General features: G+C 36.7%; 1 protein-coding gene across 1 annotated transcript in view; it reads right to left on the minus strand.

Annotated features, from left to right (window-relative positions):
* Nucleotides 1-17,654, minus strand: part of MEI1 (meiotic double-stranded break formation protein 1) — a 61,192-nt gene that overhangs the window by 8,408 nt on the left and 35,130 nt on the right. Inside the window, exons 22-27 of the mRNA XM_058191665.1 lie at nucleotides 16,612-16,716; nucleotides 11,321-11,431; nucleotides 9,847-10,028; nucleotides 7,925-8,003; nucleotides 6,883-7,073; nucleotides 2,282-2,363 (exon numbers count right to left, since the gene is read on the minus strand). Of these exons, the coding sequence (XP_058047648.1) occupies nucleotides 2,282-2,363; nucleotides 6,883-7,073; nucleotides 7,925-8,003; nucleotides 9,847-10,028; nucleotides 11,321-11,431; nucleotides 16,612-16,716 (750 nt within the window). The remainder of the gene's footprint in view (nucleotides 1-2,281; nucleotides 2,364-6,882; nucleotides 7,074-7,924; nucleotides 8,004-9,846; nucleotides 10,029-11,320; nucleotides 11,432-16,611; nucleotides 16,717-17,654) is intronic.

Genomic DNA, 17,654 nt, shown 5'->3' on the forward strand with positions numbered 1-17,654 from the left:
TTAACAACTGTAGTGATTTACTTTACAATAGCAATAGCACTTAGTATATACTGCTTTACAGCCCTCTCTACCGGGGTGAAATCTAAAAAATTTTCCTACCGGTTCTGTGGGCGTGGCTTAATTGGTGGGCGTGGCTTGGTGGTCAGATGGCTGGGTGGGCATCACCAATAACAATAAATAATAAAAATAATAAAGTATACAGAACAATAAGAGGTACCAAAAACCAACTTTCACACTTTACACACACACACAACACAACACAACTGATTCACACACAATGTAAAAGCAGCTGCACTTCACCCAAAATGGCCCCTGCAACAAGCAGGAACCTCACCCTTTCACACTTTACACACACACAACACAACACAACTGACTCACTCACATACACACACAAAATACCACATGCAGCTTTGTCAGATTTTGTGTGTTTGTGTAGTTGTGAAGTGAAACACTACAGAAACACCAAATCTCAGAAAGCTGCACAAATATTTTATTTTATTATTTTATTTTATTTATATTTTTTAGATCAGGGATCTCCAACCTTAGTAAGTTTAAGGTTTGTGGACTTCAACTCCCAGAATTACTCAGCCAGCAAAGCAGGCAGATTGAGTTGCTCACCAAGGAGATGGATATTAGGCAGGCAGATTCAGTTGCTAGCTGATGCAACTGACTGCAGTAGCTGAAGTAAAGCATGGCTTTGCCAGCCCAAAAGGAACAGTAATTAGGTAAGTGCGGAGGGGGATTGGCTGGGCATAGGTGGAGGCTGTTGTAAGAGGTTGTTAAAAAATGATTTTAAAAGCCTGTGATGATCAGGAAACTCATCTGGGATCACCAGAGGGAAAAAAGATTTTAAAAGCTCCTCTGACGATCCCAGCTGAAGTTGCCTCATCACAGCCCAGAACCTCTTAAAAGATTTGTTTTAACCTCTTTGGCTGAAGAGCTTGTAAAAAACATGTTTTTTAAGGTTCTGGTGATCAGGCAACTCAGGTGGGATCGGCAGAGGAGCCTTTTAAAACCATTTTTTAAAACAACCTCTTCAGCCGAGGTTGAAGAGGTTGTTAAAAAAAAGAATTTAAAGGGTTCTGACGATCCCACCTGAGCTGAGCCACGGGATCATCAAAGGCTTTTTTTTTACTTTTAAAGGCATATTTTCGGCTGAAATGCTTTTAAAAGTAAAAAACAACAAAAACCTCTGATGATGGCGCGGCTCAGCAGGGGCAGGGGGCAGGGCCAAGGATTTTTGTTACCGGTTCTGCGAACCACCAGTCACCATCGCTACCAGATCGGGCGAGCCAGTCCGAACCAGGAGCATTTCACCCCTGCTCTCTACGCAGTTTACAGAGTAAGCATATTGCCCCCAACAATTTGGGTCCTCATTTTATCCACCTCAGAAGGATGATCAACCTTGAGCCTGGTGAGATTGGAACTGCCAAATTGCAGGCAGCTGACAGTTTTTTTTGGGTTTTTTTGAATTTATATCCCGCCCTTCTCCGAAGACTCAGGGCGGCTTACATTGTGTAAGGCAATAGTCTTACAGTCAGCAGTCAGCAGAAGTAGCCTGTAGTACTGCACTCTAACCACTGCGCCACCAAGGCTCATGATAAAAAAGGTTGTAAATTGGCCATGACTCACTTAACAACTGCCTTAACAACAGAAATTCTGGTCCCAAATGTGGTCATAAGTCAAGGACTACTTATAATTCATTCAAAACAAAAATATAATAGTAGAAGAAAAGATCCATTCAGATAATATAAAATCTAGGAGAGTTGCTATATTATTCAGTAATGAAAATAGATTATTAAGATTTTCTGCCATGTGTAAAATATAAAACATGGTTCAGCCGAGTTAATTCTGCTTTTATCTCACTGGAAATTATAAACTTAAATATTCTGCCCTTATCCATGATCTTTTACATTTTCCATGAAAACCTTCTGCGACCAGTCCATTTCCCAAAAGACTAACATCCCAGTAAACTCAAGATAGCATGAAGAGTATGGGAATTAGGATGGTGTGCATTAGTTTCTGCACTGGAAACCTATAACATCTTCATAGCATCACCCAGCCATACCCAAACTGATATAAAGTTTTTCGATAATATTTTCTTGGTAACTATTAAATATCTGAAGTACTATAAATCTTCATTTTAGTAACAAAATATTTTATACTATTAGGTTTATATCCGCTTTAGTGATGATTGCAAACCATTTAGGCAAAGCAAAATAATTTCAATGTAAAGCATTTTTTACTAATAAAGAATACACAAGGATATTGAAAGCTGTACCGGTGCTCTGATTTTTCAGATACAGATATTCCAACAAGACTTCAAGACATCCAATAACAGTCTGTGATAGCAAAAAGTCCTTCTGTAAACATAAAAGAGAGAATACAATTTATTTTCAAATTCTTCTAAAAGGTATTCCTGAAATTATAACAGAAGTGGGGGCTCCTACCCTCTGGAACGAACGTCCCCCTGGCTTGCGCCAAGTGTCTGATCTTCGAACCTTTCGCCGCAAGTTGAAAACGTATTTATTTACTCGCGCGCGGCTGGCTTAAATTTTAAATTGTTAAATTTAAATTTCTAGATGAATTTTAAGGGTTTTTAGATTTTAAATGTTTTTAAATCTCGGCCAATTATTTAATAAGTTTTTTAATTTTGTTTTAATTGTACATTGCTTATGTTCTTATTTTTTGGCTGAGTCCTTCAGGAGGAGGGCGGTATAAAAATCTAATAAATAATAATAAATAATAATAATAAAAAGATAATTCATAATCTTAAGGTTGTCTTGAGACTCATAGGACATAAAATATTTGAAAATGCTCTATCATTTAGGAAGTCCTTCACAAGCAAAGGAATTTATTTATTTATTTATTTATTTATTTAGTCACAATATATATAAGCATCACATAAAAAGATTATATAGTATATAAACATATATATGAGGTAACATAAGGAAGTATAAGCATATATATATAAGAAGAAAAAAGAAAAGAAGAAAAAAGCAAACAATAGGACAGGAACGGTAGGCACGTTTGTGCTCTTATGCACGCCCCTTATAATCCTTTTAGGAATGGGGTGAGGTCAATAATAGAAAGTTTTTGGTTAAAGCTTTTGGGATTATGGGAAGAAACCACAGTCAAGTAAAGTGTTCCAAGCACTGATTATTGTTACAGAAGTCATATTTTCTGCAATCTAGATTAAAGCGGTTAACATTAAGTTTAAATCTATTGGTTGCTCTTGTATTATTGCAATTAAAGCTGAAGTAGTCTTTAACAGGAAGGAAATTACAGTAGATGATTCTATGAGTTAAACTTAGGTCTTGTCGAAGGCAATGGAGTTCCAAGTTTTCTAAGCCTAGGATTTCAAGTCTGGTGGGATAAGGTATTTTGTTGTTTTCAGAGGAATGAAGAACTCTTCTTGTAAAATATTTCTGGACATGTTCAATTGTATTGATGTCAGAGATGTGGTGAGGGTTCCAGATAGGCAAGCTGTATTCTAGAATTGGTCTAGCAAATGTTTTATATGCTCTGGTTAGTAGAATAGAATAGAATAGAATAGAATAGAATAGAATAGAATAGAATAGAATAGAATTTTATTGGCCAAGTGTGATTGGACACACAAGGAATTTGTCTTGGTGCATATGCTCTCAGTGTACATAAAAGAAAAGATACGTTCATCAAGGTACAACATTTACAACACAATTGATGATAATATATCAATATAAATCATAAGGATTGCCAGCAACAAGTTATAGTCATACAGTCATAAGTGGAAAGAGATTGGTGATGGGAACTATGAAACGATTAATAGTAGTGCAGATTCAGTAAATAGTCTGACAGTGTTGAGGGAATTATTTGTTTAGCAGAGTGATGGCCTTGGGAAAAACTGTTCTTGTGTCTAGTTGTTCTGGTGTGCAGTGCTCTATAGCGTCGTTTTGAGGGTAGGAGTTGAAACAGTTTATGTCCAGGATGCGAGGATCTGCAAATATTTTCACGGCCCTCTTCTTGATTCGTGCAGTATACAGGTCCTCAATGGAAGGCAAGTTGGTAGCAATTATTTTTCTGCAGTTCTAATTATCCTCTGAAGTCTGTGTTTTCTTGTTGGGTTGCAGAACCGAACCAGACAGTTATAGAGGTGCAAATGACAGACTCAATAATTCCTCTGTAGAATTGGATCAGCAGCTCCTTGGGCAGTTTGAGCTTACTGAGTTGGCAGAAAGAACATTCTTTGTTGTCCTTTTTAATGATGTTTTGATGTTAGCTGTCCATTTGAGATCTTGCGATATGATAGAACCCAGAAATTTGAAGGTTTCTACTGTTGATACTGTGTTGTCAAGTATTGTGAGAGGTGGAAGTATGGAAGGGTTTTTCCTAAAATCTACCACCATTTCTACGGTTTTGAGTGTGTTCAGTTCCAGATTGTTTTGGTTGCACCACAAGGCTAGTCGTTCGACCTCTCGTCTATATGCGGATTCGTCATTGTCTCGAATGAGACCAATCACTGTTGTGTCATCTGCGAACTTCAGTAGCTTAACAAATGGATCATTGGAGATGCAGTCATTGGTATACAGAGAGAAGAGAAGTGGGGAGAGCACACAGCCTTGGGGGGCCCCTGTGCTAATTGTACAGGTATTTGATGTGATCTTGCTTAGCTTCACCTGCTGCTTCCTGTTTGTTAGTGGTGTTTTTGGAAAAGAAGCTACACAAGATTAGGTTTACAAGGCTCTTAGAGCCTTTTTTGCTATGTAGTTGCAGTGGGCTTTGGCACTTAGATCATTTGATATGAAAACTCCAAGGTCTTTAACATGGTGGGGGTCATCTGTAAGGTAATGTCCATCAAGTATATACTTAGTGTTTGGGTTCTTTTTTCCAATATGTAAGACCGAGCATTTGCTGGTTGAGATTTGGAGTTGCCAAGTTTTAGACCAAGCGGTTAGATGATTTGCCTCATCTCCCCAATATCATGGATTATCCAATATGCAGAGACAATTTGGAACTATAATAAGTCTGTTCCTACTCCAAAGGAAATACAGCAAGAACAATTTTGCTGTGCTTCTTTTCATTCCAATCAATTTTCTATTTAACAGAAGAGAAGTGGGAATTTACTTCTCATCCCAGCTCCTGGGATTCCTCGTCCTTCATGAACTTAAAGCAATAGCATGTCACAATCATCTGTTGCTTTTTGGCTGTTCTGAGGGATGACATTACCATATCATTGCACAGTAATCTTTTAAAAAACATTTTCCTTGCTGCAGAAAAGAAAATATAGCAAAGGAATAACAAGAAAGTGGAGAAGTGATGTTTTTAGTGTTTCCCATTGGCAGCTGGAATTAATGTTGACTTGGTCAAGGGTCTGGGGGAAATACATGTACTTATGGCTCCTGTCGAATGTTCCAAAATTCTTCTCACAAATAAGGGGCAGTTGCAAGAGACAGTGGCTTTACAGCATTGAGAATAAATCTATAGTTTTATGAATAATTGTTTCTAGTAGTTTTTGCATCATTAGAAAGTTCAAAAGTGAGAAAAAGTGTACTTGATTGTATTCTCTTTACACTTCTCCATTCATTTGAAATAAATCAGCTTTGTTGAATCCTACAATTAATATTTCAATTCCATATTAACAGTAAAATTTACCTGGACAAGTAGGTTTTGTAATCTAGCAACCAAGGACAGTACATGCCACATAGCCAGTGGAAACAAGGAAATATTCTCTTTTGACTGTGGCAGTTCCTTTTTCTGTTCATCTGTGGACTGGACAATAAACTTCACAAAGGATGAACAGAGGTTCTCCTTAAAGAAGGCTCTCAAAAACTGAAGGATGCTAACTGGATATAAAACCAACTGTTAGTATAAAATAAGTATTTCCTCATACACTTCAGAGATCCTAGGCTACACATAAAATCCATTTACTTGGACAGTTTACTTGGACAGTATGTAGTCTCCTTATTGAAAACCCACTAACTAGCCCAAAGTCCTAGTTTTCAGTTTTAAAGGTAATAAATTATTTTATTGCGGTCATTAACCAGCATAATTAAAATTTCTGGCTCTTGAATAGGGGGAATATTCTATTAATTTCATCAATCTGTTTTTTGAAAAATGATTTGCTACTATGTTTCAAAGTGATCAGTAAACAAGGAAAATTCAACTAAAACATTGCAGTAACTCTAGTCATGGTGATAAGAACAGTATGGACAATTTGTCTGAAGAAGAAATTTCCTGCTTAATTTTATGTATGTTATTTTCAATATATGTCTGCTGCCACAAAATTGAGGAAATCAGCATTTTAATATAGTATAGCATAACTAGGATTAGACATACAGTTGAAAACAATAGCTAGCAGCAGGAAGTGGAATTTACTTCTCATCCCAGCTCCTGGGATTCCTCGTCCTTCATGAACTTAAAGCAATAGCATGTCACAATCATCTGTTGCTTTTTGGCTGTTCTGAGGGATGACATTACCATATCATTGCACAGTAATCTTTTAAAAAACATTTTCCTTGCTGCAGAAAAGAAAATATAGCAAAGGAATAACAAGAAAGTGGAGAAGTGATGTTTTTAGTGTTTCCCATTGGCAGCTGGAATTAATGTTGACTTGGTCAAGGGTCTGGGGGAAATACATGTACTTATGGCTCCTGTCGAATGTTCCAAAATTCTTCTCACAAATAAGGGGCAGTTGCAAGAGACAGTGGCTTTACAGCATTGAGAATAAAGCTATACTTTTATGAATAATTGTTTCTAGTAGTTTTTGCATCATTAGAAAGTTCAAAAGTGAGAAAAAGTGTACTTGATTGTATTCTCTTTACACTTCTCCATTCATTTGAAATAAATCAGCTTTGTTGAATCCTACAATTAATATTTCAATTCCATATTAACAGTAAAATTTACCTGGACAAGTAGGTTTTGTAATCTAGCAACCAAGGACAGTACATGCCACATAGCCAGTGGAAACAAGGAAATATTCTCTTTTGACTGTGGCAGTTCCTTTTTCTGTTCATCTGTGGACTGGACAATAAACTTCACAAAGGATGAACAGAGGTTCTCCTTAAAGAAGGCTCTCAAAAACTGAAGGATGCTAACTGGATATAAAACCAACTGTTAGTATAAAATAAGTATTTCCCTCATACACTTCAGAGATCCTAGGCTACACATAAAAATCCATTTACTTGGACAGTTTACTTGGACAGTATGTAGTCTCCTTATTGGAAAACCCACTAACTAGCCCAAAGTCCTAGTTTTCAGTTTTAAAAGGTAATAAATTATTTTATTGCGGTCATTAACCAGCATAATTAAAATTTCTGGCTCTTGAATAGGGGGGGAATATTCTATTAATTTCATCAATCTGTTTTTTTGAAAAAATGATTTGCTACTATGTTTCAAAGTGATCAGTAAACAAGGAAAATTCAACTAAAACATTGCAGTAACCCTAGTCATGGTGATAAGAACAGTATGGACAATTTGTCTGAAGAAGAAATTTCCTGCTTAATTTTTATGTATGTTATTTTCAATATATGTCTGCTGCCACAAAAATTGAGGAAATCAGCATTTTAATATAGTATAGCATAACTAGGATTAGACATACAGTTGAAAACAATAGCTAGCAGCAGGAACTTGAATTTATCTCTCTCTTGTTCAAGTTTTAATTCTTTGGATTGGGTTTTTATTTATCAAATATTTGCACATTAAAAAAATCATCCTACCAATGAAAATAAAGTATACTAAATTCATGTGATAAGTGGAGCATAATTAAGAAATTGCATTAAATTCATGAGGTGCGAAAGAAGATGGGAAATTGTGATATTGATAAATACTGGCTACTATTACACCTGTAATATTGTTGGAGAACTCCCAAGATCTTCTATTTTTTATTGTTAAGAATATCCTTAGGATATTTTGTGTTCACATATTTATTTTTTGTGATGTTACCTACCAAAGAATAATATGCTCTTTTTTCTGTATGCAACTGCATTGAAGACCTTGTCCACATCCAAGGAGATCATGTGATGAACCTTTCAGAAAGGAATCAAATGAATTGGTTGAGGACAGATGCATAGAAGGAGATGTATTTTTTTTTGTTTGTTCAGGATTTTCCCACTGAAAAAAGAACTTCGCCAGGGGTCCTACAGCTTATTTTCTCTATATGACCAAATCACCTCAGCTTATACTGTTTATGGTTATCACTATGGTCAAAGCACATTATTCATCCTTTCTGCAGTTTCTTTTTCTTTTAACAACACTTTTTAAATAACTCTTTAGTGACTGTTTGAGAGCTGTATGCAATGAAATTTCATTTTAATGTATGCCAATAAGAATATATTTAAAGTGACAATAGTTATCATTCTAATTCATTCCTACAGCATTTTAATTTTTATGCTTTTCCATATTAACAAAATAGGCAGCACAATATAGTATACAATACAGTATATTTATATATATATATATATATATACATATACATATATATATATATATATATATATATATATATATATATATATATATATATATATATATATATATATATATATATAAAGTGTCTTGGTGACGTTCGACAAAGTCTCATTCGTCATCTTCAGGCTTCAACCGTGCTTCTGGGAGCAATGTGTGATTGCAGCTGTTTCTTCCTTTTTAACTGCTAGTGGGGGTTTGAACTGATTGGGTGGGAGCTTGGCTGTGCTCTGATTGGCTGGGGTTTTTTTTGTGCTCTGATTGGCTGGGGGTGTGTCCTGTGTTGGTGGGGGCTTGGTTGTGCTCAGATTAGTCTGAGTTGCAGGGGGATTTGAGCTGGTGAGCTGCATTGCTGTTGTTTGGCTTCGTGTTTGTGGTCGTGCTACATCTTCATAGTGGGTGTCTGTCTGCTGTATGTATGGATTAGAGGGGTTTGAAATGGCTAATGTTGCAGCTGCGGTCTGGCTTCTGGTCCTTGGTCGTGCTTCCTGATCAGTGTGGGTTTGGGTCTGCTTTCTGGGTGGATGTGTGGTGGTGACATCCTGTGTGGACCTCGTGAGTGTGGGTCTGGTGTCATTCCTCGTGTTAGGGACTCGTTTGTCAATAAGGGCGGTTTCCAAATGGCTGGTAGGCGGGACGTATCATCTCGTTTGTTCATGCTGTGTGGGCGTTTTTCTATCTCGATGGCTTCTCTTATTATTCTGTTGTTAAAGTGTTCAGTTTTGACGATAGTTCTGGTCTTTTTAAAGTCAATATCGTGTCCTGTGGCTTTAAGGTGTTGGACCAGGGAAGAAGTTGGTTCCTCTTTTTTGACTGAGTTCTTGTGTTCTTTGAACAACTTCTCAAGAACATTTAACAGACAATTCCCATATATTCTTGCAATATTTTTTCTCTATATAAGGAAATAGTAATGGCATTCTTCTGATTGTCAGATAAGATATAGTCTTCATACATACAGTACATTAATAAACTGCACAGACAGTCTATAAACATATCATACCCAATGTTATTTTTCCATTTATATTATCTATATCAAGTTAATAATGCTTAATATAGTTAAGTAATGCCCTTATTAGTGAAATGACACTTATAAAGTAAAATTTGAGCCTCTGAGGCTCAGACTGGTAAGACAGTCTGTTATTAACACAGCTGCCTGCAATTACTGCAGGTTCTAGTCCCACCAGGCCCAAGGTTGACTCAGCCTTCCATCCTTTATAAGGTAGGTAAAATGAGGACCCAGAATGTTGGGGGCAATAAGTTGACTTTGTATATAAATATACAAATAGGATGAAGACTATTACTAACATAGTGTAAGCCGCCCTGAGTCTTCGGAGAAGGGCGGGATATAAATGCAAATTTTAAAAAAATTAACTGGTTGTACACAGATTTATCAGTGTTTCTAACCTCTGTATTGTAAATATTTTGTTGAGTCAAGAGTGAAGCTGTCAAAAGCCAAGCAGAACAAATAAGTGATTCAATGGATGAGGAGAAGACAGGTTCAGAGAAAGAGGTTGCCATCCAGGTGCAGTAGAGGACTTTCTCAAGGAGCTTTATCAAAGATTTATTGGAAAGTAACAATACTACCACTGTAAAAGAAGAAAGGATTCAACAAGCTGTAAGTGTAACAAGTATAAGTCAGTAGCAACCAGGTATAATTATAAATTAGTACTGAAATCAAAAGGAACAAAATACCATGGGTCTAAGGCTCTTGATCTAAAGATCCTAGCAAATTTCAGTAAATTGTATATTTTTGTCTCTGGAGATTATATACAAAAAGAGAACACTATTTTTAAAAATACTTTTGGGTGGTATGGAAAGAGTTTCCACAGATATTATAACACAATAAAGTATATTCTTAAAAACACAGTAAGACAGATGCCCTCACCACTAAATATTTGAATAGAAATAATAAATAGCATTCCCATTTTCGAACAGTTCTATATTGGTACCTATCTTTACATGTACATATTTTATTTTTTCCATCACATAACTAAGTTTTTTTTAAAAAAAGATTTAACTATGATGTACTTATTCTAGTACACAATAGAATCAAATAACTTTGGCTTAATAATTGGCTCAAGCGCACAGATTACTAGTTTCTACTATAAGAGTTGCAGATTACTAGTTTCTACTATAAGAGGAAACTTTGCATAGTTGTTTTAATATCAAAACTAGACTTCAACTCACTGAGCTAAAGACATGCAATAGTTGATAATCTGAACCTCATCAACAATATACAATTTTTAGAGAAGCATTAATTATAAAGAAGAGAACTACAACTAGATAGGGTCTTTGCTGTATACAACACATCCGTCTTTCTATTTCATTTTAATGTATGCCGATTAATGTACATTCAAAGTGACAATAAAGTTATTTTATTCTATTCTATTCTATTCCTATTCCTATTCTATTTCTGTTCTCTAGCTGGTCATCTCAAGAAAGCAACCCTGTGCAGCATAAAATAATCTTAATACAAGTCATTTTATAAAACTATTATATAATAAATTTTAAAAAGTATTTAGAACTATAAAAGCAAAACTAAAAGAAAAATAATAGGCAGAGAAACATTAATAATAAGGGAGCCACCTCACTTCTTTTCTTATACTTGTCTCAAAGATGCTTCTTTCAAAAGGCAGCTGGGTTGTTTTTTATTTGAGAAAGGAGATGTTTCACTTCTCATCCAAGAAGCATCACTGATGAAGTTTCTTGGATGTGAAGCGAAACATCTTCTTCCTCAAATAAAAAACAGTCTAGTTGCCTTTTGAAAAAAAAACACTTTTGAAACATTCATCCTGAAAATAACTTATGACTCTAAGTTCTTATGGGGGAAAAGCATTCATTCTATGACACACAACAAAACAATTATTTTACTTTTTACCTATTTGTTGGCTGGAACGAATTGTCTGCTGAAGGCTCCAATAAAGAAAGTTCAGGGATGGTTGAAGAATTTCAGTGTCTGTTGGATTACATTTCCCACACAAATTGATAACTGCATAACAGAAATACTGCGGTCAGTATAACAATCATCCTTTATAGATTTTAATATGTGAAATCTTTGGGGATAGCTACAATACAGAGTACCAATCAGATAAGTTTAAATATCATCATTGTCACAAACAAGACCAACTGCTTCAAAAAACCAGAACAGAAATCCCATAGTGAATATAGTCACAGCTGTGCTTACTAATTAGCACCTTCGTGGCCATTTTTCCACTATCATTCGGTTTAAGCTGCTGTAGTTATCCTCAGAAAAACAATACAGAGGAATAGTGACAATCTGGCTCAAGGAGCTTGGTTTTGAAATTAAGAAAACAGAAGCCTGGCACAAGCTACAAAAAAAAAAAGTTGTCCCTTGTTCTTGTTGACTAAATACTTATTTCAGAAAGCACAATTTTCATCATTACTGTTTTAGTGTGTTGTCTCCTGATATACGCAGGTGCATCTCTCTTGCCCAGAATATAAGCTAAACTAGCCAATTCAGATCCCAACGGGGGGAAATGCATTCCAAAAATACTGCCACTATTGAAAAAGAGATTTGCACCACTATAAAAGAAAAAAGATATCTCTCTTTGATCTGAGGAATCTCCTTATTATATAACTGCCTTTATAAGTTCTATGAAGTTGGGGATTCAAGAAGTGTGAGAACTCTATTTGCAATCGCTAAAGGTCATCCAGAATTGGTTGGACCCTTGAAAAAGGTTTTAATTGATACAATAAAAAAATCCCTCTGTCTCTCAAAATTGGGGCAACGGAAGGAGTATGGTTGTTAACATGACATACAAAGCCTAGTGCCGTGATGCCAGAAGTGACACACAAAGCCATCTCTCCAGGCATGCAGGTTGTTGCCTATTGCTCTTCCAGGTTCCGGCACGCCAGCCAGCTGGTCTTTATGCGTGCAGGAGCACTGGAAACCAGAACAGCAGCCAACCAATGTGCATGCACGTGCCGGGAAGACTGTCTTCCAGTTTCCGGCACATGCATATGTGCCAGCCAGCTGGTCTTCGTGTGCGCATGTGTGCCAGAAACTGGAAGACCAGGTGGCCGGTGCAAATGCGTGCACCGGAAACTGAAAGATCATCTTCCCAGTGTGCACATGTACAACGTGTAGCTGCTCTTCCAGTTTCCAGCATTCGTGTATGTGTGCGTGCATGCATGCTCCCATTTCGGCACTCAGTGCTGAAAAGGTTCGCCAACATGGGCCTAGTGTATCACTCAAAATGTCTGAAATTTCACACCTCTTTCAACTTTCCATAAAAAGTCAGCTTTTTTATATGTCTCTGCAGTTACAGGTAATCCTTGACATACAATCACAATTGAGGCCAGAATTTCTATTACTAAGCAAGGCAATTGTTAATAGAATAGAATAGAATAGAATTTTTTATTGGCCAAGTGTGATTGGACACACAAGGAATTTGTCTTAGTGCATATGCTCTCAGTGTACATAAAAGAAAAGATACGTTCATCAAGGTACAACATTTACAACACAAATGATAGTCAATATATCAATATAAATCATAAGGATTGCCAGCAACAAGTTATAGTCATACAGTCATAAGTGGAAAGAGATTGGTGATGGGAACGATGAGAAGATTAATAGTAGTGCAGATTTAGTAAATAGTTTGACAGTGTTGAGGGAATTATTTGTTTAGCAGAGTGATGGTCTTCAGGAAAAAGCTGTTCTTGTGTCTAGTTGTTCTGGTGTGCAGTGCTCTATAGCGTCGTTTTGAGAGTAGGAGTTGAAACAGTTTATGTCCTGGATGTGAGGGATCTGTAAATATTTTCATGGCCCTCTTCTTGATTCGTACAGTATACAGGTCCTCAATGGAAGGCAGGTTGGTAGCAATTATTTTTTCTGCAGTTCTAATTATCCTCTGAAGTCTGTGTCTTTCTTGTTGGGTTGTGGAACCGAACCAGACAGTTATAGAGGTGCAAATGACAGACTCAATAATTCCTCTATAGAACTGAATCAGCAGCTCCTTGGGCAGATTGAGCTTACTGAGTTGGCGCAGAAAGAACATTCTTTGTTGTCCTTTTTTGATGATGTTTTTGATGTTAGCTGTCCATTTTAGATCTTACGATATGATAGAACCTAGAAATTTGAAGGTTTCTACTGTTGATACTGTGTTGTCTAGTATTGTGAGACGTGGAAGTATGGAAGGGTTTCTCCTAAAGTCTACCACCATTTTTACGGTTTTGAGTGTGTTCAGTTCCAGGTTGTTTTGGTTGCACCACAAGGCTAGTCATTCGACCTCTCGTCTATATGCGGATTCGTCATTGTCTCGAATGAGACCAATCACTGTTGTGTCATCTGCGAACTTCAGTAGCTTAACAGATGGATCGTTGGAGATGCAGTCATTGGTATACAGAGAGAAGAGAAGTGGGGAGAGCACACAGCCTTGGGGGGGCCCTGTGCTAATTGTACAGGTATTTGATGTGATCTTGCTTAGCTTCACCTGCTGCTTCCTGTTTGTTAGGAAGCTTGTGATCCACTTACAAGTCTGTTCCGGTACCTGTAGCTGGTTTAGCTTAGTTAGAAGAGTGTCTGGAATGATGGTATTGAATGCTGAACTAAAGTCTACAAAAAGGACCCTTGCATAGGTCTTTGGAGACTCAAGATATTGTAGGATGTAGTGCAGAGCCATATTAACAGCATCATCTGTTGATCTATTTGCTCGGTATGCAAATTGCAAGGGGTCTAACAGCGGATCCGTGATGGTTTTCAAGTAGGAGAGCACTAGCCTTTCAAAGGTTTTCATGACTACAGATGTTAAAGCAACTGGTCTATAGTCATTCAGTTCCTTGATGGTGGGCTTCTTCGGCACTGGGATGATGGTAGAGCATTTGAAGCAAGAAGGAACATAGCACATCTCTAGTGATTTATTGAAAATATGGGTGAAGATGGGGGCCAATTGGTCAGCACAGACTTTTAAGCAAGGAGTTATCTTGTCTGGACCTGGAGCTTTTCCTGGCTTTTGTCTGTGAAATAGGTCCTGCACTTCCTTTTCTGTGATCACTAGGGGTTGTGAACCCAATGAAATGGGGTCAGTTGTAAGAGGCTTGCTGTTGTTGGTGTGTCTGAGATGGGGGTTGTGGAGATAGATGGCTGTAGTTTCCTTTCAAACCTGCAGTAAAACTTTCAGGTCATCTGCCGGTTGTTGATTACCTTCAGCCTGGGAAGGAGGTTTGCTATAGGCGGTGATATTTTTAAGAGTTTTCCACATGTTTGCTGGTTCATTTGCTGAAAACTGATTCTTTAGCTTTTCAGAGTAGCTTCTTTTTGCTGCTCTGATCTCCCTTGTTAGTGCATTTCTGGCCTGATTGTACAGTATTTTATCACCTTTTCTGTAGGCTTCCTCTTTGGAATATAATATAATATAACAACAGAATTGGAAGGGACCTTGGAGGCCTTCTAGTCCAATCCCCTGCCCAGGCAGGAAACCCTACACCATCTCAGTCAGATGGTTATCCAACATTTTCTTAAAAATTTCCAGTGTTGGAGCATTCACAACTTCTGCAGGCAAGTTGTTCCACTTATTAATTGTTTTAACAGTCAGGAAATTTCTCCTTAGTTCTAAGTTGCTTCTTTCCTTGATCAATTTCCACCCATTGCTTCTTGTTCTACCCTCAGGTGCTTTGGAGAACAGCCCGACTCCCTCTTCTTTGTGGGATCCCCTGAGATATTGGAACACTGCTATCATGTCTCCCCTAGTCCTTCTTTTTATTAAACTATCGTAGCTGCTTAAGTTTAGGTGTGAACCAAGGTTTGTTGTTACTGTATATTCGCAAGTTCCTTGTAGGTACACATAGGTCTTCACAGAAGCTGACATATGATGTTACAGTATCTGTGAGTTCATCCAGGTCTGCAGAGGTATCTTCAAAAATATTCCAATCAGTGCAGTCAAAGCATGCTTGTAGCTTTATTTTTGACTCCTCCGTCCAGGTCTTCACTGATTTAATTGTTGGTTTTGTGGTTTTAAGTCTTTGCCTGTAAGCAGGTACAAGGTGAATCATGCAATGATCAGAGTGTCCTACAGCTGCACGTGGTAGAGACCGATAAGCATCTTTTAGTGTTGTGTAGCAATGGTCTAGAGTATTCTTGCCTCTGGTGGGACAATTGACATGCTGAAAGTATTTTGGTAGCTCTTTAGTAATGCCTTTAATTTAATTTAATTTAATTTAGTAATGCCTGATTTTATGACCTTTTTTGCTATGGATATAAAGCAAATCCTTGCAGTTGTTAAGTTGTTAAGTGAATCACATGGTCGTTAAGTAAATCCAGTTTCCTCCATTGACTTGGCTTGTTAGAAACTGGTTGGGAAGGCTGCAAATGGCATTGTGACCATTGGATGCTGCAACTGTCACAAATACATGCCAGTTACCAAGCACCCAAATTTCGACTGTGATTGTAGGGCTTCGGTAATGGTTATAAGTTATAAATGAAAAGGATAGGCTGTAAGTCAGTTTTTCAATGCCATTGTAACCTTGAAAGGTTGCTAAATGATTGTAAATGGTTGTAAATCAAGTACACCTATAGTTAGTTATCTATGTAGATGGTTTGGAGTGAATAGTCAAGAAAAGAAAGGGAGGAGCAGAGGAATAGTGGCTAGATGGACTAAATAGATGCTTTGTAAGAATAAAAAGATGCAGTGATATGTGGTAAATGTTGATGTAAATTAGATTTAATTATATACAGTTATTATAAATTATACATTTTTCTTATCCCATGACTTAATTTCTTTATTGTTTCTTATCCTTTTTCTATCCTTTGTATAAGGTTGTTTACGCTGAAATAATGATGTAATGGTTATGTATTCATAAAAGATCCTTTCTCTTAAGTGATACAAAGAAAAAAAAAAGAAAACCAATCATTCTCAAACTGCAATCCTGATAAAACGCTGATATGATTATAACATTTAGAAAAAGTTGGAAGGAGAAATAGAGTTGATAACACTGTTACAGAAGACAGAAATGTAATTTCTATAGGCATTGTGCACCTGAAGAAGCCCACTGTAATATGTATTTAATTTCTTTTAAAATGTAATTGCAAATGTCATTAAATCCACTGGAGAGAGAGGGAGGGAGGGAGGATGGATGGATTTCTTTTGGCTTGCAAATCCTATATTCTTGTTATCCCTACTTCAAATGTCCAAAACAAATTTAGACACTCACCTAAGCGAAGCAGTCTGAAGCCTGTATTATCCAACTCTTGTTCTGTTGCATATCTCAGCTGAACCAGGAAAAGGAGATTTAACAAAAGTGGCACATTCTGGCTTGCTAAAACAAAACAAAAACAATAATTGGAAAATGCAGGAAAACATGCAGGTAGTTCTCAACCACAATTGAGCCCAAAATTGCTGTTGCTAAGCAAGACATTTTTAAGTGAGTTTTGCTCCATTTTACAATCTTTCTTGCTACAATTGTTAAGTGAATCACTGCAGTTGTTCAGTAACATGGTTAAGTGAAACTGGCTTCCCCATTGATTTTGCTTGTCAAAAGGTTGCAAAAGGTAATCACATGACCCTGGGACATTGCAACCGTCATAAATATGAATCAATTGCCAAGTGTCTGAATTCTGATCATGTGACCATGGAGATGCTGCAACAGTCATGTGAAAAATGATCATGTCACTTTTTTCAGTGCCCTTGTAACTTCAAACAGTCACTAAAATGTAAGTTGAGTACTACCTATATTTTAATGACATTTTTAAACCAAATTCTCACACATGGTGGTGGGCTTTTTTTCACTCAAGTTAATTTAGTATAAGTGTATAGCCATTTGAGGTCAGAATGCAACTAGATTATAATCTCCACTAAATCCCTTTGTTACAAAATATTGACCCAGAAAGCTAAATAAAAGCTACAATATGGTGTCAATTGAATTAAGCACTGCTTTTATAAATGGGCATATATCTACCTTTTCATTTCAGTTTAGGTTTGTAATCATTTGATGCAAAAAAGCAGCAATGTTGTAGATTTCCCTAAATTTTACATATTTCAGTTTCCTACTCAAAAGCAGTCAAATCTGTGTTGCATTAGTGCAAAGTATTGTCTCATTTTATATCTGAAATGCAGTCTATGCATTTTACTATATGCAGATTACTATATAATATTTATTATAGGACCCCAGATTTATTAAATTTATGTCTCACCTTTTCATTTAGAAGCTCAAAGAAGTATATATAGCATTTTGTCATCGTTGTCATCCCTCACAAC

Source organism: Ahaetulla prasina, chromosome 7 (assembly GCF_028640845.1).
Source record: "Ahaetulla prasina isolate Xishuangbanna chromosome 7, ASM2864084v1, whole genome shotgun sequence".
NCBI lineage: Eukaryota > Metazoa > Chordata > Lepidosauria > Squamata > Colubridae > Ahaetulla > Ahaetulla prasina.